Source organism: Entelurus aequoreus, linkage group LG18, assembly GCF_033978785.1.
Source record: "Entelurus aequoreus isolate RoL-2023_Sb linkage group LG18, RoL_Eaeq_v1.1, whole genome shotgun sequence".
NCBI classification, from domain to species: domain Eukaryota; kingdom Metazoa; phylum Chordata; class Actinopteri; order Syngnathiformes; family Syngnathidae; genus Entelurus; species Entelurus aequoreus.
In genome coordinates this window covers 11,686,194-11,709,959 of record NC_084748.1, presented here as the reverse complement: position 1 = coordinate 11,709,959, position 23,766 = coordinate 11,686,194, and the positions used below count along the sequence as shown (strand labels likewise).

The window sequence follows — 23,766 nt, the reverse complement described above, 5'->3', positions numbered from 1 at the left end:
TGATCAAACATTTCCTATTTCGTGCTGATATCATATTCCAATATCGCTATCAGCCAAAACACAAGGCTCCAATATCGATATCGGAAGTGACGGAGTTGTATCGGGACATCGCTACTGTTGTCGCTACCTTGCGCATGTGGATGGCGAAAGGCTCCGTCCAGCCGTCAAACAGCTTGAGGAAGAGGAGGGCCTCACGAGCCGGGATCTCGTCAGCGTCGTTGATGACGAAGACGTCGTCTGGCCGGACGCCGTCCACCCGGGACATGCCGTTGCTGGACAGGAAGGTGCGCAGGTAGTCGTCGGCTATCCACCCGTCCTGCCGCCCGCCGTCCGGGAAGTGGTCGAGGAACACGTACAGGATCTTGTGGCGGATGTAACGTGCCGTTGAGGAGACGCTGAAGAAAACTGCAGAAGGGATTGAGGATTGACGGAGTTTAGCGGCTGCGATACCACTTGGTACCACCGGAGGCGACGTTGGCTCACCTCAGAGATCGTTTCTCTCCGTATGCCGTGAAGTTGGACTCGCAGACTAGGAACAGGTCGACAGCCTGGGCGAGCTCGTGAAAGCGCACGTGCAGCAGGTCAAACTCGTGATTCACGTTGATAGCGTTGATGATCCGCCGAGGAGTCTCTCTGGGCGTCAGGCGCTCCTTGGTGGGCAGGTTGGAGTGGTACACCATGGTGGGGACGCCGCAGTAGGGTCCGTGCCACCCCGGGCGGCACACGCACTTCACCAGACGCCGGCCGCCTCGCGCCCTCGTCCTGGGTTTCGGAAGTGTGGACGGCTGCTGCTGAACCTCCAGAGGTTTCCGATGCCCGGGCAGCCCCGTGCGTCCGCCTTCCCCGGCCGCCGCCGCGCCCGTCCTTCCGGAGTTGTCCTTTTGGCTAGCCACCTCCGTGCCCTGCCGGAAGCAAAGAGCTCCGGCTTTGGTCCGCGCAAAGTACGGAGTTTTGTCGTCTTGCAGTTGGTGAGTGCGGGTGTGCATGTCTCCCATGGATTCCAAGGGGTCTGAAGTCTGGTCCCACAGGGACACCGCCGGGTGCTCAATGTCCGACAGGATGACCTGCTGGTCAACGCCTGCAGGTCGAGGAGGGCGGCTGGTCTCCCGGGCTTGGAGGTGGTCTTCTTCTTGCTGAACATAAAATGCAGGAATGAGATTGAATATACAGAATATTCCAGAAGTCATTACCGAAAGTTACCTGACTCGGAACGTCTACCCGCAGGTTCTCCTCGGGTTTCTGCCAAGGGCGAGGGGGCGCCGGCTCCGGTCCCGCGACATCCGCCGCGTCGCCTTTGGCGTCCGACGGGCGGAGGGCCGGCAGGGGCGGGGCTTCTTCGGGGGAGGCGGGGCTGAGCGACGTGGCCGCCGCTCCCTTCTCCCTCCAGAACAAGCCGGAGACCATGATGAAGGACTTGATGTTGGAGTACGGGGCGGGGGCGGAGAGCTCGCGCAGCAGGGAGACGTAGTGGAGGGCCTTGTAGTAGTGCAGGAAGGAGATGACGCACAGGCCCACCGTGCACAGCAAGAACACCCGGTGCCGCCGCATTTTCATCCTGGGAACACCACACGGAACACAAAGAGTCGTTAACCAACCAAAGTCTACCGCTGTTGGTAATATTAGCGATCAGCGTGTTTGGCTGGTGAGTCATTTCATGAATCCACAAACGCTTTATGTATATTTGTCCGAGGACAAAGCTACGAACAATGGGAGACCAAGCTTTCTGCTCCGCCGCTCCCTGTCTGTGGAACACTCTCCCTGACCACCTGAGGGCACCACAGACTGTGGATGATTTTAAAAAAGGCTTAAAAGAACTTCTTTAAAAAAAAAAAGGCTTTTTTAAAATATATGCATACTAGTTCTAGCTATTTGGCTGTTTTTTTTTATTTTTTTTATTTATTTCTTTATTAACTTTTTATTTTTTATTTGTTTTTTTAATACACTGTAGCATTTGAGATTGTTTACTCAATATAAAGTGCTTTTTACAAATAAAATCTATTATTATTATTATTATTATTATTGTTATTATATTTTTCAAAACTGGTGTGAAAAATGAGCTACGATACATGCAAGCCGAATTGAAATACTAACTTTAGCATGTTTACAGTTAGCATATGACAAGTACCAAATTATACGACTCTCAGGAGTCCGCATGCAAAATTAGTTAAAAAAAAGCTAGCATGTTAACTTTAGAATGCTAACATTTCTATGTTATCTTGTCATTAGCATGCTAGCATTTCAGCAAATTTTTCATAATTTCAACCTTAAATTTGTGGCTTTGTATACCTTTTGCTACCTTGCAAGCATGCTCACTGTTCCCATTACAACATGCTAACGTGGGAGCGCTAACGTTTCCGAGGACAAAGCTACGAACAATGGGAGACCGGGCTTTCTACTCCGCCGCTCCCAGTCTGTGGAACACTCTCCCTGACCACCTGAGGGCACCACAGACTGTGGATGATTTTAAAAAAGGCTTAAAAGAACTTCTTTAAAAAAAAAGAAGGTTTTTTTAAAATATATGCATACTAGTTCTAGCTATTTGGCTGTTCTAGTTTTTATTTTTATTTATTTCTTTATTAACTTTTTATTTGTATTTGTTTTTTTAATACACTGTAGCACTTTGAGATTGTTTACTCAATATAAAGTGCTTTTTACAAATAAAATCTATTATTATTATTATTATTGTTATTATAATTTTTCAAAACTGGTCTGAAAAATGAGCTACGATACATGCAAGCCGAATTAAAATACTAACTTTAGCATGTTTACAGTTAGCATATGACAAGTACCAAATTATACGACTCTGAGGAGTCCGCATGCAAAATTAGTTTAAAAAAAAGCTAGCATGTTAACTTTAGAATGCTAACATTTCTATGTTATCTTGTCATTAGCATGCTAGCATTTCAGCAAATTTTTCATAATTTCAACCCTAAATTTGTGGCTTTGTATACCTTTTGCTACCTTGCAAGCATGCTCACTGTTCCCATTACAACATGCTAACGCGGGAGCGCTAACGTTTCCGAGGACAAAGCTACGAACAATGGGAGACCGGGCTTTCTACTCCGCCGCTCCCAGTCTGTGGAACACTCTCCCTGACCACCTGAGGGCACCACAGACTGTGGATGCTTTTGAAAAAGACTTAAAAACCCTTCTTTGAAAGAAAAAAGCCTTGTTTTCAGATATATGCATACGAGTTCTAGCTATTCTGCTGTTCTAGTTTTAATTTTTATTTATTTCTTTATTATCTTTTTATTTTTATTAGTTTTTTTAATACACTGTAGCACTTTGAGATTGTTTACTCAATATAAAGTGCTTTTTACAGATAAAATCTATTATTATTATTAGAGATGTCGCATTTATCGGCCGATAATATCGGCAGGCCGATATTATCGGCCGATAAATGCGTTAAAATGTAATATCGGAAATTATCGGTATCGTTTTTTTTATTATCAGTATCCGTACCATTAGAGGAAGAGCTGGTCAATGCAACAGTTTCTATTTTTATTTTTATTAAATCAACATAAAAAACACAAGATACACTTACAATTAGTGCACCAACCCAAAAAACCTCCCTCCCCCATTTACACTCATTCACACAAAAGGGTTGTTTCCTTCTGTTATTAATATTCTGGTTCCTACATTACATATCAATATATATCAATACAGTCTGCAAGGGATACAGTCCGTAAGCACACATGATTGTGCATGCTGCTGGTCCACTAATAATACTAACCTTTAACAGTTAATTTTACTCATTTTCATTCATTACTAGTTTCTATGTAACTGTTTTTATATTGTTTTACTTTCTTTTTTATTCAAGAAAATGTTTTTAATTTATTTATCTTATTTTATTTTATTAATTAAAAAAAAAAGTACCTTATCTTCACCATACCTGGTTGTCCAAATTAGGCATAATAATGTGTTAATTCCACGACTGTATATATCGGTTGATATCGGTATCGGTAATTAAAAAGTTGGACAATATCGGAATATCGGATATCGGCAAAAAGCCATTATAGGACATCCATAATTATTATTATATTTTTCAAAACTGGTCTGAAAAATGAGTGAGTCGGGTGGTGTTCCCGTCCTACCCAAGATGGCCGCCCTGCTACGCGGGCGTTAGGCTCAAGGGGTGCAAGCTTAAGGCTACGATACGTGCAAGCCGAATGAAATACTAACGTTTGCATATGAAAAGTACCAAATTGTACGACTCTGAGGAGTCCGCGTGCAAAATTTGTTAAGAAAGCTAGCATGTTAACTGGTTCATGGGGACCAAATTTAAATAATTTTGCATAATTCACAGAAATATGTACGTGAATACTGAGGACCATTTAAAAAAAAATAAAAAAATTCAAATGAAATATGACATGATTCTCAGAATACAGCGCTACAGCTGTCCTCTTATAGGAAGTATCACCACTTAAATGTAACAGCTACAGCCCGATGAGGGGGCTGCTGTGCAAATGTCTCACGCTCAAACTAACCAGTAAACATGTTTTATGGGCCAAAGCTTAACAATCACTTAGGCATCTTCACAATGGATCTGACTATCATTTAAAAAGGTTTCCCTTTAGGAGACCTGTTTTTTTTTGTCCCCATACCGTCAGAGGTCCCCTAAAGGTGACTGTGTAAACAGAGCGATGTCCCCATTAAGTAAGCATTGCCAGAACACACACACACACACACACACACACACACACACACACACACACACACACACACACACACACACACACACACACACACACACACACACACACACACACACACACACACACACACACACACACACGCACGCTAAGTGAGCCTTATCAGCAAATAGTGCAGGTGCATTGATAAATGATGCATTGCTTCTTCAATGTGCTTAGAGGCCTGAACGGTAAGAACTCCATAAAGTTGTACTATGCGTGTGTGTGTGTGTGTGCGTGTGTGTGTGTGTGTGTGTGTGTGTGCGTGAAAACTCCTCCTTCCTCTGCACAAAAGCAAGCTCATAAAAAAAGGGGAGCGGCTTCACTTTGGTCCCCTCACGACTACAAAGCATCAGTGGGACTATTTAGACGCGCCGTGGCTGTCGGGGCCGCGTTCAATGACCTCACCTAACGAGCACCCCGGGGAGAGGAGAAAGGGGGGGAACCCAGTGAACACAAAACAAAAGCCCAAAGACCCACTTCCACTCCGGCCCTCGAGTTAACCAATGCAAGCTCAGAAACCTTCACATTCTGCTACAACGATGAATAAATGTGACGGAACACAGAAAAAAACAAAACAACTGTCAGCCCTTTTGGTTTGTTCATAATACACCGGAAATTCCCGACTTGCCAGCATACCCTTGAACGCATCATTGGCTGCACAACCTCACAACTCTTTAATTGGACCAACAAATCATCTCCGCTGACAGTTTGCTTGTTTGCCGGAACAAAGTCTAGAAGGAATGTGACGCGCAAAGTGCAATCGGTAGCATTCTAACATTAACACTTTTTTTCTTTAGGTACACACCTCAGAGGGATATGTTTCGTTACTTGGCACATGTTAGTTAGACTGACCATACGTCCTCTTTTCCCCGGACATGTCCTCTTTTGCGGGGCTGTCAGGGCGGGGTTTCTTAAACGCCTCAAATGTCCGGCATTTTGAGTCAGCGTTGCGTGTATTTTCAATGTACGTCCAGGGTTAAGAAGGGGTTAAAAACAAAACAAATTGTGAAGGTGTGCGCACGCAGCAGCATTGGTGAGGGAGGGGCAGAGACAGAGAGCACGAGAGAGCGAGGGAGTGGATTGATTGATATACTTGCCAACCCTCCCGATTTTTCCGGGAGACTCACGGATTTCAGTGCCCTCCCGAAAATCTCCCAGGGCGACCATTAACCCGAATTTCTCCCGATTTCCACGCAGACAACAATATTGGGGGGCGTGCCTTAAAGGCACTGCCTTTGCGTGCCGGCCCAGTCACATAACATCTTCGGCTTTGCACACACACACAAGTGAAGTGAATGCAAGGCATACTTGGTCAACAGCCATACAGGTCACACTGAGGGTGTCCGTATGAACAACTTTAACACTGTTACAAATATGCGCCACACTGTGAACCCACACCAAACAAGAATGACAAACACATTTCGGGAGAACATCCGCACCGTAACACAACGTGAACACAACAGAACAAATACCCAGAACACCTTGCAGCACTAACTCTCCCGGGACGCTACAATGTAAATGTTGATGTAGTAACAGTTTGAATTTAAATAGTTTTTTCGTAATTCCTAGAATTTAGGGGAAAACGGGAATTTAAAAAAAAAATACAACAATTGTTGGAAATGGTTTAAAAATGTTGACGTGGTAACAGTTTGAATTTAAATTGGTATTTCGGAATTCCTGGAATTTCGGGAAAACGGGAATTTTTGAAAAAATGAATACAACAATTTTCGTAGATGACAGAAATGGGTTGGTGTTGGAATTTTTCAAAACTATTGAAAAATGTTGACGTAGTAACAGTTTAAATTTAAATAGGTTTTTTGGAATTCCTGGAATTTCAGGGAAAAACAGAAATTAAAAAAATCAAAATAAAACAATTGTTGAAGATGATATGAAACGGTTGAAAAATGTAGACGTAGTAACAGTTTGAATTTAAATTGGTATTTCGGAATTCCTGGAATTTAGGGAAAAACTGTAATCAAAAAAATTTAATAAAACAATTGTTGAAGATGATATGAAACAGTGGAATTGTTTTTACTTAGTAACAGTTTGCATTTAAATTGGTATTTCAGAATTCCTGGAATTTCGGTAATTAAAAAAAAAATAATACAACAATTTTTGTAGATGACATGAATGGGTTGGTGTTGGAAGTTGTCGAAATGGTTGAAAAATGTTGACGTAGTAACAGTTTGAATTTAAATAGGTATTTCGGAATTCCTGGAATTTCGGGAAAAACTGTAATTAAAAAAATAAAATAAAACAATTGTTGAAGATGATATGAAACGGTTGAAAATAGTAGACATAGTAACAGTTTGAATTTAAATTGGTATTTCGGAATTCAAGGAATTTCGGGGAAAACAGGAATTTAAAAAATAATAATACAACAATTGTCGTAGATGATATGAATGGGTTGGTGTTGGAAGTTGTCGAAACGGTTGAAAAATGTTGACGTAGTAACAGTTTGAATTTAAATAGGTATTTCAGAATTCCTGGAATTTCGGGGAAAACAGGAATTTTTTGAAAAAAAAACAAATGTTCGTAGATGATATGAATGGGTTTGTGTTGGAATTTTTCAAAACGATTGAAAAATGTTGACGTAGTAACAGTTTGAATTTAAACAGGTTTTTCTGAATTAATGGAATTTCAGGAAAAACGGGAATTAAAAAAATAGAATAAAACAATTGTTGAAGATGATATGAAACGGTTGAAAAATTTAGACATAGTAACAGTTTGAATTTAAATTGGTATTTCGGAATTCCTGGAATTTCGGGAAAAACAAGAATTTAAAAAATTTTAATACAACAATTGTCAGAGATGATATGAATGGGTTGGTGTTGGAAGTTGTCGAAACGGTTGAAAAATGTTGACGTAGTAACAGTTTGAATTTAAATAGGTTTTTCAGAATTCCTGGAATTTTGGGAAAAACAGGAATTTAAAAAAAAAAATAGTACAACAATTTTTGTAGATGACATGAATGGGTTGGTGTGGAATTTCTCAAAACGATTGAAAAATGTTGACGTAGTAACAGTTTGAATATAAATAGGTTTTTCAGAATTCCTGGAATTGAGGGAAAAACGGGAATTAAAAAAAATACAACAATTGTTGTAGATGATATGAAACGGTTGAAAATAGTAGACATAGTAACAGTTTGAATTTAAATTGGTATTTCTGAATTCCTGGAATTTTGGGAAAAACAGGAATTAAAAAAAAAAAATACAACAATTGTCGCAGATGATATGAATGGGTTGGTGTTGGAAGTTGTCGAAACGGTTGAAAAATGTTGACGTAGTAACAGTGTGTAACATTTCGGAATTCCTGGAAGTTCGGGAGAACCGTGAATTTGTACGAACAGAAACATTTTAATTTTGTTGTCCCGATTCAGAAGAATGTTTTGAAGGTGGAATGGGCAAAAACGGTTGAAAAATGTGGACTTTCCAGGAAAATAGGGCTTTGGAAATCCGGGAATTCAGGGAATTCCTGGAATTATTTAGAACTGGTAAAATGGTAGTTTCATTGTCCGAGGTGAGTGGATTGTGTGGATGGCGGAACTGTTCGAATCGGTTGAGGAATGTGGGAATTGTGCAAGTTTGAAAAATGTCCCATTCATATTCGATGGGAAAAAAATCACCCGGGAAACTGAGAATTCTGGGTAATCTGGGATTTTTGTTTTATTTTTAGTTTGGGGATCTTACGTTTCCCGGTCGAACGTTTTTTTGTTTTACTGGAACGGTTCCTATCGGGTAGAAAACTGCGGGCTGTGGAGCGCGCCAAAGCATCTAAAAGTCAAACATGGACAAGTGTGGAGTGTTTTGCATTTTTCCCATCATGCCTTGCAATTTAGATTTTTTTTAAAATGTTTTTTTGTTTTGTTTTATTAATATCCACAAAGTTCAATGAGGTTGAGTTATGAGTGACCTTGTTTGTTGACTTTTTGTGCTGGTTGAATTTCTTTTATTTTCCTGCACCATGACTAGGGAAGGTTGTTTGTAATGGGTCATGTAAATAAGCGAGAATATTGCGTCTTAATTGATTAAACTCTTTATAAAAAGAACTGTTGTTTTTAGAAGGAATTGATGTGAATTGTATACAAAATGAACATGTTTGTTAGTTGTTTTTGCAAAGTAGAAAAGGCAAAGGTAGGTTTAAATAAGCTGTGCTTCTTCCTACTCGTTTTCGGACATGTTTTTTTTACCAAAGAAAATACGTACAATATGTGATGTATCATATTGAAAGTGTACACATGTTGGAAACTAACTCCAACTTATGAACCACTGTGCTACTACAGTACATAATCATCATTGTCAGTGGCTGGTGTACAAGCTGTACACTGACTACTCTCTAATACACGTAAACAACACGTTAAAGTGACGACGAGTACAACAAAGTAACAGCGTCTGACAAAAGTGCAGACGCATCAAAGTCTTACTCTTCGCCGTGGACGAGGTGGTTGCACGTCGGGTGTTGTTGGCATGTGCCAGGGGAAACTCTCACACTCGCCTCACACAACAACTTCCTCAATTTCACTTCCACTTTTTTTTGTTGTTGTTGTCGACTTCTTTCTTTTTCACTTGGCTCATTATGTCAAAAATTCACAAGGTCTTTGGTTTTTAAAGAGACATGAATAATAACAACACTGATTCAACAACTGGACAGCAGTTAGCATAATCAGCTCATTTTTTTTGAAATCCCGCAATAAAAATAAGATTTTTATTCATATTTGTCAACGTACACAAAAAGTGCGGAAAATCGCTACCATTGAGTACCGGCGTCAGTATCGAAGAATCGGCACTTTGTAAATGATACCCGTCCCTACTTACATGTAGCATTATCACTGGAGGGCTAGCTAAACATGCTACACACTAAGCCATGCTAACCGCTAAACTCCAGCTCGTGAACGTCAACAGTGGTGGGTGGATTGATACAAATATCTACAATAATGATATCTAGTATCTAGTATTAGATATTGTTTACTAATTCAGGAAATAAGTTTGCACTTTGCATCAGGAGTCAAGTAAGGTAAGCAAAACCTGCACACTCACTTCCTTCCTGTCAGTACCACTTTCTTTACGCATAACATCTGCGCTCCTAAACACCCTTCACTTCAGTGTGTGTGTGTGTGTGTGTGTCAGTTACACAAGGTCGTTTTGAAAGGTAAGCTTTCTCCTGAATTGTTATTTTCACCTTCCTCCATGACAGACCGATGGCCAATAAATGACTTGAGCAACACATATACCGATGGATGCGGAAAAAGTGCTACAGTACGGCCGAGTTGTTGTTGGACAAGAGCAAAAACACAGAAATGTGTCCTGGAAGTTAAAAAAAAATGTTGGTGAGAAGCACTGGAGACTTGTAAGATGGCACCAAGGATCAAAATCACTGATTTTCAGCGTTTAAATGAAGAACAATAGCCAAAAAGCTAGCTTAAACCATTAGCACGCTAACATACAAAAATGTGCATACTGCTAAGATGGCACCAAGTATCAAAATCCATGATTTTTAGGTTTAATGTGCAAAATTAGCTAAAATGCTAGCATAAAATGTTAGCATATTAATGTTAGCATGTTAACACGACATGAAAATATACTCGCCAGACCGTGGCAAGTATGAAAATCCCAGATTTTTACATCTTAACATACAAAAATATATAAAATGCTTGCATAAAATGTTAGCATGCTAATGCTAACATGCTAACTTGGCAACAGTAAGATGGCGGTAGATTGGCAGGGCGGAATGGCTGCTAAAAAAAGAAAAGTGCTTCAGTACAGCCGAGTTGTTGTTGGACAAGTATTAATGTTAATGTGCAAAATTAGCTAAAATGCTAGCAATACATTTTAGCATATTAATGTTAGCATGTTAGCACAACATGAAAATAAACTCACCAGACCGTGGCCAGTATGAAAATCCCTGATTTTTACATTTTAACATACAAAAATATGTCAAATGCTTGCATAAGCCTTCCTGATAAGGTCTATTCAGGTGTGCTGGAGAGGAGGCTACGCCGGATAGTCCAACCTCGGATTCAGGAGGAACAGTGTGGTTTTGGTCCTGGTCGTGGAACTGTGGACCAGCTCCATACTCTCGGCAGGGTCCTTGAGGTGGCATGGGAGTTTGCCCAACCAGTCTACATGTGCTTTGTAGACTTGGAGAAGGCATTCGACCGTGTCCCTCGGGAAGTCCTGTGGGGAGTGCTCAGAGAGTATGGGGTAAAGGTCTGTCTGATTGTGGCGGTACGCTCCCTGTATGATCAGTGTCAGAGCTTGGTCCGCATTGCCGGCAGTAAGTCGGACACGTTTCCAGTGAGGGTTGGACTCTGCCAAGGCTGCCCTTTGTCACCGATTCTGTTCAGAACTTTTACGGACAGAATTTCTAGGCGCAGTCAAGGCGTTGAGGGGATCTGGTTTGGTAGCTGCGGGATTAGGTCTCTGCTTTTTGCAGATGATGTGGTCCTGATGGCTTCAACTGGCCAAGATCTTCAGCTCTCACTGGATCGGTTCGCAGCCGAGTGTGAAGCGACTGGGATGAGAATCAGCACCTCCAAGTCCGAGTCCATGGTGTTCGCCCGGAAAAGGGTGGAGGTTGGGGAGGAGATCTTGCCCCAAGTGGAGGAGTTCAAGTACCTCGGAGTCTTGTTCACGAGTGAGGGAAGAGTGGATCGTGAGATCGACAGGCGGATCGGTGCGGCGTCTTCAGCTCAAAGTAAAGCCGCTGCTCCTCCACATGGAGAGGAGCCAGATGAGGTGGTTCGGGCATCTGGTCAGGATGCCACCCGAACGCCTCCCTAGGGAGGTGTTTAGGGCACGTCCGACTGGTAGGAGGCCACGGGGAAGACCCAGGACACGTTGGGAAGACTATGTCTCCCGGCTGGCCTGGGAACACCTCGGGATCCCCCGGGAGGAGCTGGACGAAGTGGCTGGGGAGAGGGAAGTCTGGGCTTCCCTGCTTAGGCTGCTGCTCCCGCGACCCGACCTCGGATAAGCGGAAGAAGATGGATGGATGGATGGAAAAAAAAAAATTATCCATTGAAAAATATATAATTCAAATAAATTTGCAAATGTATCATCTTTTCTTTTCTTTTCTTTTTTCTGCCCATTAATTATAATTGTTTTTTATTCATTACATAGAAAATCATGCTAACCAGAATCGATTCCTCATTAAAAAATAGAATAAATAACGATCGTCCACTCTTATTTTTAAAGTTTCAGAAAAAAAAAAAAAAAAAAAAAATTTTTTTATTTGGCTTGTAAATATTTTTTATTGTATTTTGTTGATCAGAACATTTTTATTTTTGGAAAATTTCGGAAGAAAACAAACAATTGTAAAATATATACATGTTGATATTCAAGAATAATTCAAATAAATTAGAAAAAAAAACATTTTCTTTTTTTTTTGCCATCCATCATTACAGTATATTGCTTTTTATATTTTTACTAGATAAAAAATCGCGTCATCAATAAAATAAAATAAAAAAGATATAATAAATATTAACAATAATATATAATAATAATAATACATATTAATAAAACATAAAAATAAATTGTAAGTCTTGTGTTGTTTAGTGTTGTTTTTTCTGACATATTTAAAAATAATAGTGGACAATTTATTTTTATTTTTGGGGGGCTTAAAACTATTTATTTAGTATTTGGATGATCAGGAAATGTGTAATTTATTGAAATTTTACGGATAAATTTTTTTTGGGGAGAAAATTAATTTTGAGAAATATTTAGGAATAATTCAAATAAATTAGTAAATTAAACATATATATATATATATATATATATATATATATATATATATATATATATATATATATATATATATATATATATATATATATATATATATATATTACCATGTATAAATAATAATTTACTTTTATTTTATGTACAAAATCAGTTTAACCATAAATTATTTTTAATTTAAATAAAAGAAAAAAATAATCCATTGAAAAATATATATTTCAAATAAATTAGCAAATTAAAACAATTTAAATTTTTTATTTTTTTTTACCATCTATAAATAATAATTGACTTTTATTTTCTGTATAAAATAAGTCTTGTGTTGAATGTTTAGTGTTGTTTTTTCCGACATATTTAAATATAACAGTGGACAATTTATTTATATTTTTGGGGGGCTTAAAAATATTTATATAGTATTTGGATGATCAGGATATGTGTAATTTATTGAAATTTTACGCAGAATTTTTATTTTTGGGGAGAAAATTAATTTTCAGAAATATTTAGGAATAATTCAGATAAATTAGCAAACCAAACATATTTAAATCGGCTTTTTTTATTTTACTATGTATAAAAGTTGACTTTTATTTACTGTATACAATCTTGTTAGCCAGAAATTATTAATTCATTTAAGTAAAAGAAAACTATTAAATACAAATTTAAAAAAAACATAAAAAAATTGACAAAAAATACCAAAAAAAATACATTAATTGGATAAGATGAATAGAATGGTGTGAGTAGGTCCTGAGCAAGAAGGTGTGTGACCTCACAAAGACCATTCAGCGTTAGAACAGGAAGAAGAAACAAGTACAAACAGGAAGTTGTGCAAAGTAAGAAGAGTTCATGTCTGCTTTATGTTCACAAAATATGCCGAGTTGGTAACAGAACAAAAAAGTTTGCTTTTTAACGACTCATCGGTCTAGTTCTCATTTCCTGCTTTTTGCTTTGCTTATATTTTTTATTATTGCTTCTTTTGTTTTGGCGGACTAACAATCCTCCTTTCCTGTTTGTCTTCCCTGACCTGGAATATGCAAGTCGGAGAAAAATGTGCAGACGCGTCCAGCATGCCAGCGATTAGCAGACACTTCCAGCATGCCAGCAATTAGCAGACACGTCCAGCGTGCCAGCGATTAGCAGACAGGAGACGACATTATATGTCCCTGACACACAGAACGACTGCGGACGGACAAAAGCTGGCTTCTGTTCATGACCCGCCCCCCCAAATAAAGCTACTTTCACACAAAACAAGCGTTCATCCACCAGGGGGCGGAGTTACGCGATAGTCACATGACTTGATAATGCACAGTCACATGACCATGTGTCGCACCATTGTGCTGCGACGTGTCAACACACGCACCATTGTGCACACACATTTCTGTCAGGTCCTTTACAAAAGGGAAACATACTAGGCTATGGGCAGCTACACAACTGCCGAGCACACAATAGCACACAAGCTAGACGTACGTAATAATCACTGAAGAGTGTTGCAGGGTAAAAAAAACAAGTCAGATAACCAACACACACAACTGAGACGTACCTAAAAAAAACAAAAAAACAAAACACTAACTTTTCCTATGTAATTATGCTAATGTTTCTAAGGTACGGGGGTCGTAAACAGCCATCGCCTTTGTTACAGTACAGTTCAAAGAAAAGGTCAAAGAAAAACGATTTCTGGCAAGATTTGAACCTGAAAATCATGGCTTTTGATACTTGTCGTCATCTTTTATGCCAGCATTTTAGCTAAATGTAATCATTTAAACCAACATTTTTTAGATTTTGATACTTTCCGCCATCTTGCAAGTAGGCTAACTTTATAAAATGCTAGCGTTAGCCTGCTAACGTTTTATGTTTGCTTTTCAGCTCATTTGATTTGTTTAAACCTAAAACTCGTGACTTTTGATACTTGGCACCATCTTAGAAGTATGCTAACTTTTTCTGTTAACTTGCTAACATTAGCATGCTAATGTTTCATGTTAGCATTTCAGCTGATTTGAATCATTTAAACTTCAAATTTGTGGATTTTGACCCTTTTCGCCATCTTGCAAGTATGCTAACTGTTTCGCGATATAAAATGCTAGCGTTAGCCTGCTAACGTTTTATGTTTGCTTTTCAGCTCATTTGATTTGTTTAAACCTAAAAATTGTGACTTTTGATACTTGGCGCCATCTTAGAAGCATGCTAACTTTTTCTGTTATCTTGCTAACATTATGCTAGCATTTCATCTGATTTTAATAATTTAAAACCTAAAATTTGTGGATTTTGACCCTTTTCGCCATCTTGCAAGTATGCTAACTGTTCCCGTTATAACATGCTAATGTTAGCATGCTAATGCTTTTTGCTAGTTTTTTAAATCATTTGATTTGTTTAAACCTAAAAATCGTGACTTTTGATACTTGGCATCATCTTAAAAGTATGCTAACTTTTTCTGTTATCTTGCTTAGGTTACCATGCTAATGTTACGTGCTAGCATTTTAGCTGATTTGAATCATTTAAACCTAAAGTGTGTGGATTTTGACACTTTTCCCCATCTTGCAAGTATGCTAACTGTTCTCGTTATAACATGCTAACGTTAGCATTAGCATGCTAATGCTTTATGCTAGCTTTTTAGATATTCTGATTTGTTTAAACCTAAAAATCATGACTTTTGATACTTAGCGCCATCTTAAAAGTATGCCAACTTCTCCTGTATTAGCACACTAATGTCTTATGTTAGTACTTTAGCTCATTTTATTCGTTTGAACCAAAAAACATGGATTTTGATACTTGTCTTGTGATGCCTTCCTTTTCTTTTCTTTCTCATTTTTCTTCTGGTTTGCCTTATTTCCTTATCTCCTTTTTTTCTTCTTTTTGTCATTTTTCTTATTCTTCTTTTACTTCTTTTTTTGTATTTTTTCTTTTGGTTCTTTTTCTTTGGTACTTCTTTTTGTCCTTTTTCTTCTTTTCTTCTCATTTTTCCTTTTTTCCTACTTTTTTTGCTTTTTTCTTATTATTTTATTCCTTCTTTCTTCTATTTTTTTCTTTTTTCTTTGTCTTTTTTTTCTGGTTTTTCTTCCTTCTTTCTTCTATTTAATTGTCTCTTTTACTATTTTTTCAATTTGTTTCCCCTTTTTCCTAATTTTTTTCAATTTTTTTGTTTTATTTATTATTATAATTATTTATCATTTTCTTCTATGTTTCTTTTTGTTATTTTCCTGTGTGTGTGTGTGTGTGTGTGTGCGTGTGAGAGAGAGAGAGAGACTCAAGAACAGGACTGCTGTTGATTTGAGTACAGTGCCCCTCATTGTGTTTGTGTGTGAGGTCAGCCTCGGTCATTCAACACTGTAAGTGTGTGTGTGTGTGTGTGTGTGTGTGTGTGTGTGTGTGTGTGTGTGTGTGTGTGTGTGTGTGTGTGTGTGTGTGTGTGTGCGTGCGCGTGTGCGTGTGCGTTTGGAAGTCTTGCAAAAAAAACATTTCACAATAAAAGCATTCACAAGACCTCCACCAAGATTGTGTCCACATTTTGGCCACAGAATCAGAGAAGTACCAAGTCAACAGGTCATAAAGTCAACAAGTCATCAAGTCCACGGCGTTCTTCTCACCACTAAAAGGTGCACGCTTACGTCGACATGGGCGTAAACGATCAGACGCTTTTGTGGGGGAAAATATGTGAAAACCAAAGATGGAATAACTTTGCCTGTCCATCTGTGATTTTGGGACTTTGTCTTTCCGTTTTATGAAATAGTAAACTATTTAGTCTTTTGTTTTTATGTTTTCTGTATTTGTAATTTGTTTCATGAAATGTTAAAGTGTTTTGCACTTCCAGGCCACCGTAGTATTTAGCGGAGCGACACCCTCCGAGCAAAACGTGTGAATTTGGAACTTTGAGAGACTGGCTAGTCAGAGAAAACAGTCTTAGGAGACTTAGACCATGTCTACACTAAGTCCTTTAACCCCTTAAACTAACAATTATTTAGCCTAAGCCCCGTTTCAACCACACTAAACCAGCGTGTATTTCTTGAATCTCCGGCACTTAGCTTTGTATGGACTCATTGATCGTTTACAAAGTGAGTTCGGAGAGGAAGTGACGCCAGAAAGACCCCGCCCACACAGGAAGAGACACCAGAAAGAACGCGCCATAGTCAGCTTCATAACAAAGATGGAGGCGGATCATCCAGACCTTCTTCTACATGTACAGACACTTTTGGAAACCACAAATGAATACCTTAAGAGAAGGCAACAGGCGATTGCAGCTATTTGGGATACAACACTTCTCAGACGGCAAGAGAACTTTCAAATGCCCAGGTCGGCTGTGAGTCTATTTACCGAAAAACTTGGTCCCTTCCTCCCGTGGATGTGATCGTGACAGGCAGTGTGTGGCTACAAATATTGCTTTATGGATGTGACTGTGAAATGAAGATCCGGTCCCTTTTTTTAATTTGGGTTGACCCATTTTATCCCCTCAAGAAAGAACACCCCAACGGCGGAGTCAACCCACAACAACAATACTTTGGGTATTCTCTATCTAGATTAATTGTTGTAAAATAATATCCAAATATCCATACCATAATTTGTTGGAGTGCAATTGGGAAAATCATATTGTGGTTACAGACGACTACTCAGAAGTGGCAAGATTACAATCCACTGTGTCCTGGGCATGACGTTAAAGTGCATCCGGCAGTGGAGGCTCTAAGGGGTCTTGGGGCACTGGGAGGTTAACTACTTCACTACTGTTACCCCAGGTGGCCCTTGGCAAAGGCCTAGTACCTGACTGCCTCCTAGCCAGGGATACGGTGAAGACCTCAACGGCGGAGCAGGCGGAAGATGGTAGATTTAAGAACTACCACAACGGCTGCAATGGCGGATGAAGGCTGCAGCAAAAAAAAAGGGTCCCCAGTCGTCTTGGACTCCAAGCCACTGGACCCTGACCCGGATCTGTCAAGGATCGTGTGGTGACTGTCTGTGCACCAGTCTACCCACGTTAAACAAAGTCACGCACAGGCATCCTCCATAAAGGGATACCCCCCTACCAGGAGGATCGTCATACTCGCTTCGAGTGAGCGCCGATGATGATGACAATCCACTACCAGGAAACTTTTTCTGAAAACAGTGTTCGCAAGACACGGAGTCCGGAATTGACTGTTTTCTGACAATGGACCGCCGTTTCCCAGCTAAAGAGTGGAGGTTTTGCCACAAAGAGTCAAGCCCAAACTACCCCCAGGTCAAAGGGACTTAGGGAGAGCTCTGGTAAGATCATAAAAGTTCTCAAGAAAAAGGCTCTTGGTGGAAAAGAGGATTTTCAGAACAGTTTGTTGATCTACAGGAGTTTTTTTCAACCTTTGTTGAGGCCAGACACATTTTTTTTTAAATGAAAAAATCCGGAGGCACACCACCAGCAGAAAACATTCAAAAACTAAACTCGACCAGGTCGTCGTGCCTTATTCTGAGTTTGTTGGTGTTTTCCTGTGTGTAGTGCTTTAGTTCTTGTCTTGCGCTGTTATTTTGGTGGCCCTTCCGGTTTTGTTGGTGTTCTCCTGTAGCAGTTTCATGTCTTCCTTTGAGCGCCATTCCGCGCACCTGCTTTGTGTTAGCAAGCGAGGCTATTTACGTTGTTGCTATCCTTCTTTGTGTGGACATTGTTGATTGTCATGTCATGTACGGATGTACTTTGTGGGCGCCGCAAGTTTTTGCTGTCGTCCAGCATTCTGTTTCTGTTTACTTTGTAGCCAGTTCAGTTTTACTTTTGTTTTGCATCGCCATTACCTTTTCCTTTCGTTCATTTTTGGTTGACCTTTTTACCTGCTGTGGTCTGCATATTGGGATCACAACAAACCATCCTCGTCTCACCCGACACATTCCGACTTTTACAAAGCAATTAACTACCTGCTGCCACCTACTGACGTGGAGTATTACGTGGTTACCCTGCCGAGTTTTACACAGCACAGACAATAAGCAACGGCACATTATTTGCAGATTATAATTATTGGTTTGCAAAAAATATTTTCGGGACCAATTAGGTGAAGTTGCATAATTCCCCACGGCACACCAGACAATATCTGGCGGCACACCAGTGGTTGTAAAACACTGCTCTACAGGAGTGCACCGCTTCAAGATGTTGATGGGACGTCGTATTGGCACTAACCTGCCTGTCGCCGATACCCTACTGAAAGCGAAGGGGGAAGTAAAGGTGACACGCAAAAGAAAAGGAGGAAGAGAAACTGAAAAAAAAATTGGCATGACAAAAGGGCAAAACACCTGCCATACCTGCAACCAGGGGACAGAGTACGCCTTCTGGACTACGACCAATCAATCAAGGTTTATTTACAGTATATAGTCCTTAATCGCAAGTGTCTCAAAGGGCTGCTCAAGCCACAACAACATCCTCGGCTCAGATCCCACATCAGGGCTACAAAAAACTCAACCCAATGGGATGACAATGAGAAACCTTGGAAGGTGAATGGTGCAAGTGCTGCTCTGGTGCAATGCTGCTCTGTAAGGTCTGAGGAGTTTCCATAATGGAGGTTGTGACATTTCAATGTCTTCACATTTCCATCAAGGTGCTCTCGTCTTACCTGTACAATCTCTGTGCAGGTCAAACACCTGCCAGTGTGTGTGTGTGTGTGTGTGTGTGTGTGTGCGTGTGTGTGTGTGCTCACCAGGCTGTCTCCAAGATAGCGTTCCTGCACACAATGGCGTCCTTTCAACATTTGCACACTCCCTTTTTGAATGTTTGCAAGTGTGCTGCATCCTTCATGTTTCTGTGCACTTTCATCCTCCTCAAAACTTTTAGCAGCCGAAGCATCGCCATGACAACAACACTAGAGTGATTGTCAGCTTGTGAACATCACGACTCTCCACGCAAACAATATATGATCAATAATAACTCACAAATATTATACATCTCAGCCATTATTATTATTATTATTATTATTATTATTATTAATATTGTTATTTAGATGTCATTCTTTTGGACAATGTGATTAACACCTGCTTGTAGGAACTACACAACACTACACAACACACCTGCACATGTAATTATCAAAGGTGGCCTAATTATTAATAAAATTTAATGAAGTTTTACCACCAATGTACTTGTCACTACTGGCTTCTTATGGGAAGGAGAAAAAGGAGAAAAGAAGAATGAAAGTAAAAATATAGAAATAAGACAAAAAAACAAAAAAAAAATACAGGAGAAAAAGAAAAAAAAGAAAAAGACGAAAATATAATTAAAAATAGTTAAATAAAAAAATTAAGGAGCAAAAAGAAAAATATAAAAGAAAAAAAAGAACAAAATGAAGAAAAAGAAGGAGAAGAAAGAACAAAAAAGTAAAAGAAAAAAGAATGAAATGAAGCAGAAAAAGAGGAAAAAGAAAAAATACAGAAAAAAAGAATAAAAAGAAGCAAAATGAGGAGGAGGAACAAAAAAGTAAAAGACAAAAGAATAAAAAGAAGCAGAATAAGAGGAAAAAGAAGAAAAAGAAGAATAGAAAGAATACTGAAAAAATAAGTAAAAGAAAAAAGAAGAAAAAGAAGCAAAATGAGGAGAAAATAAAAAGGACAAAAAGAAGAAAAACATAAACAAAAAAAGAAGAAAAATTCAAAACAGCAACAATGACAAAAAGAATGAGAAAAGAAGAATATAATAATTAAAAAGAGAAAAGTGTTAAAGAAAAAATAATTAAAGGAAACAAAATGAGGAAAAAAAAAAGAAAAGTAGAACAATTAAAAAAGAAATACAAAATAAAAAGAAGCAAAATAAGGATAAGAAAGAAGAAAAAATAAAATAAAAAGTACAAGAAGAACAAAAATAAGAACAAAAAGAAAAATAGAAAATAAAAAAAGAATACAATGACGCAAACGAAGGAGAAGAAAGAACAAAAAAGTTAAAGAAAAAAAGAATGAAAAGAAGCTAAATAAGGAATAAAGAAGAAACAAACTAGAAAAGAAAAACAAATTATAAAAAGAAGCAGAATAAGTGGAAACAGAAGTAAATGAAGAACAATAAGAATAAAAAGAATACAGAAAAAAGATATAAAAGAAAAAAGAATAAAAAGAAACAAATGGAGAAAACGAAGAATTAAGAAAATTAATAGATCTAAAAAAGAAACAAAAAATAAAAAGAAGCAAAAGAAGGTTAAGAAAGATAAAACAAGTAAAAGAAAAAGTACAAGAAGAAAAAGAAGAAGAAAAAAGAAAAAGGAAAGTAGAAAAAGAAGAAGAAATAGAAGCAAAATAAGAGGAAAAATAGAACACGAAAAGAACAAGTGACAGAAAAAGGAAACCAAGAACAAAGAAAAGAGGAAAAGAAAAGAAGCTCAGTTGAACTCTGCTTGACTTCCTGTGTGCTGATTGACAGCAGGTGTGTCGCACTAACACAACACGGCAGCTTAACAATGCTACAAAACAACACCCCGTGTGAGCTCGGGTACATGCTACAATAACACCGGCACTCTCCTCCTGCCACCTGACACCCTAGACGGCAGCAGTGATTGACAGGCACACCTTCAGGTGTGTCGCACAGACACAACACGTTAGCGTGACAATGCTAACTGTTGCAGTCATCCCAGGTGAGCTAGGGTACATGCTACAATAACACCACAACATCCCAGGTGAGCTAGGGTACATGCTACAATAACACCAGCAGTGATTGACACTTGCTAAAGATAAGTAGCATACTGAAATATGTTGTTTGTACTTGGTCAAAAGAACTAGCATACTGAAGGAATGATAGGTTGTTCATACTTGCTAAAGCTTATTAGCATACTGAAGGAATGACATGTTATATGATATGATATAATTAGCAACACAAGCTGCCCGCATGCGATTAGCATGCCAGTTGTCAGATAGCAATTAGCACGCCAGTTGTCAACTAGTGATTAGCGCGCCGGTTGTAGTGATGATGTTTGATAAGAAATTATCGAGTTCGAGCCCATTATCGAATCCTCTTATCGAACCGATTCCTTATCGATTCTCTTATCGAGTCCAGATAGGTTGTTGTATATGGAAAAAAACACATTTGGTTTAACAAAAGCTCACTTTTATTTTATAAGAAAAAAATAAAATAAAATAAATAAATAAATATTGACTGTTACCCCCCTTACAAAAAATAAATAAATAAATATTGACTGTTGTTACCCAAAGTATATTAAGTGGGATTTTTCAGAAAAACAAATATATACAGTAACACAAAAACAACCTGTCTCTGTGATCACTATAGGTGTATAAATAATAATATAGTGTTAAATAAAGTCAGTCCCTTGGGCACAAAACTGAAAATAATACAGCTCTCCAAAAAGTGCACTTCTGCTGCTATTGGAACATACTAACTACACACACAGGCAGACAGCTAACAAACAATCCAAGACGTCTAATAAAGTTCCAAAGCAGATGAATCCATTTAGGCTCTTTATTGTTGTTGATCTTGCTTTGTCTTTTCCTATCTTTACTTTTGTCTAGCACTCGACTGTAATTTTTTTATTTTTTAAACTGAAATACACACAATGACAAATGTATAAGCTATGTGATTCAATTAACATACTGAAATGTAGTACACAATATGTAAATATTAGCTTCACACAAATATACAGTACTATCATCAAATAAATACTTCTGAGTGTTGAAACTATTTCGATGGTGGAAATACATGACTGGCAGCCATTTTATGTCCTCAAAACATCCATTGAAACACTGCACAAAAATTGTTTTTCAATAAACATCTTAGTTTTAAATTTGACCACTTTCCACCTTAATATTGAGTTACATAAACAAGTTAAACAGTTTACTTACATACTTATCTTTTCCAAGGCTTGTAAGAGCTAACACTACTTGTCTACTTCTCAATTGTCTCATGAACTAAACTAACATCGTCAACCCGGAAGGGCCCAAACTATTGACGCCTAGTATTTTCATATCGCCACAAGTTGTCAGTAAGAGTCTACAATCAAATGGGCATAACATTGCCCATTTGGGATTTGTTCCTAGGGATTCGAATAAAGAACCAACTCTTTTTCTTTACTATTGTGGCCTCGATAACGTTTACCAGTTCTCAAAAAGGGATTTGAGTCCGAGGACTCGGTTCTTTTCTTATCGAACAACCGGGAAAATCGGTTTCGAGCATCATCCATAACCAGTTGTCAGCTAGTAATTAACGAGTGTGGGCCAGATGTCAGCCAGCGATGAGCACATCAGTTGTCAGCTGGCAATTAACGTGCCCGTTGTTAGCTAGCAATTAGCGCAGCAGTTATCAGCTATCATTAACGGCGCAAGCTTTCAGTTCGCAATTAGCAAACCATTTGTCAACTAGCAATTAGTGTGCCAGTTTCCGGCTCGCGATTAGCGCACCAGTTACCAGCTAGTGATTAGCATGCCAGTTGTCAACTATCGACTAGCGCACTAGTTGTCAGCTAGCAATGAACAAATTAGTTGTCAGTCAGTGGTTAGCACATTAAGTGTCAAATAGTGACTGCCATGCCAGTTGTCAGTTTGTGTTTAGCCTGGCAGTTGTCAACTAGCGATTAGCGCGTCGGTTTTCAGCTTGCGATTATCGCATCAGTTGTCAGCTTGCGATTATCGCATCAGTTGTCAGTTAGTGATTATCGCATCAGTTGTCAGCTTGCGATTATCGCATCAGTTGTCAGCTAGCGATTAGCGCACCAGTTGTCAGCTAGCAATTAACACATTTGTTGTCAGCTAGTGTTTAGCACATTAAGTGTAAACAAGTGACTAACACGCCTGTTGTCAGCCAGCAATTACTGTCAAATAGTTAATAGCGCTACAGTTGTCAGCTAGCGATTAGCACATTAAGTGTAAACAAGTGACTAACACGCCTGTTGTCAGCCAGCAATTACTGTCAAATAGTTAATAGCGCTACAGTTGTCAGCTAGCGATTAGCACATTCGGTGTCATCGAGTTACGAACACACCAGATGACAGCTAGTGATTAGCGCACAAGATGTCGGCTAGCAATTAGCACACCAGTTATCAGCTAGTGATCAAGGCACCAGGTGACAACTAGCAATTAGCGTGTTTGTTGTGATTAGCGCACAAAGCGTCTGCTAGCTATTAAATGCTAGCTGCTAGCTAGCTGTTCATGGCATAATACTATTATTTGAATATGTTAGCATTGCACAATAAGAAGGTATCTTTAGTAGCAGTTTGATAACTTTATACAAGCTATGCTAGCAGGGGGCCTCCGCTAGGTCGCTACCTCGGTCATGCAGTAGATTGGACTAGAAACATTCCCAAGGACTACATTGGACTATATTGGACTACAAACCTTCCCAAGGACTACATTGGACTACAAACCTTCCCAAGGACTACATTGTACTACAAACCTTCCCAAGGACTACATTGGACTACAAACCTTCC

The 23,766-nt window shown here is 38.9% G+C and overlaps 1 protein-coding gene across 1 annotated transcript in view; it reads right to left on the bottom strand.

Moving 5' to 3' along the window:
- The window catches only part of mgat3b (beta-1,4-mannosyl-glycoprotein 4-beta-N-acetylglucosaminyltransferase b), a 62,162-nt gene that overhangs the window by 5,703 nt on the left and 32,693 nt on the right, over positions 1-23,766 (bottom strand). The window contains 4 exon segments of the mRNA XM_062026496.1: positions 128-377; positions 379-405; positions 484-1,133; positions 1,201-1,555. Of these exon segments, the coding sequence (XP_061882480.1) occupies positions 128-377; positions 379-405; positions 484-1,133; positions 1,201-1,554 (1,281 nt within the window). The 5' untranslated portion in view covers position 1,555.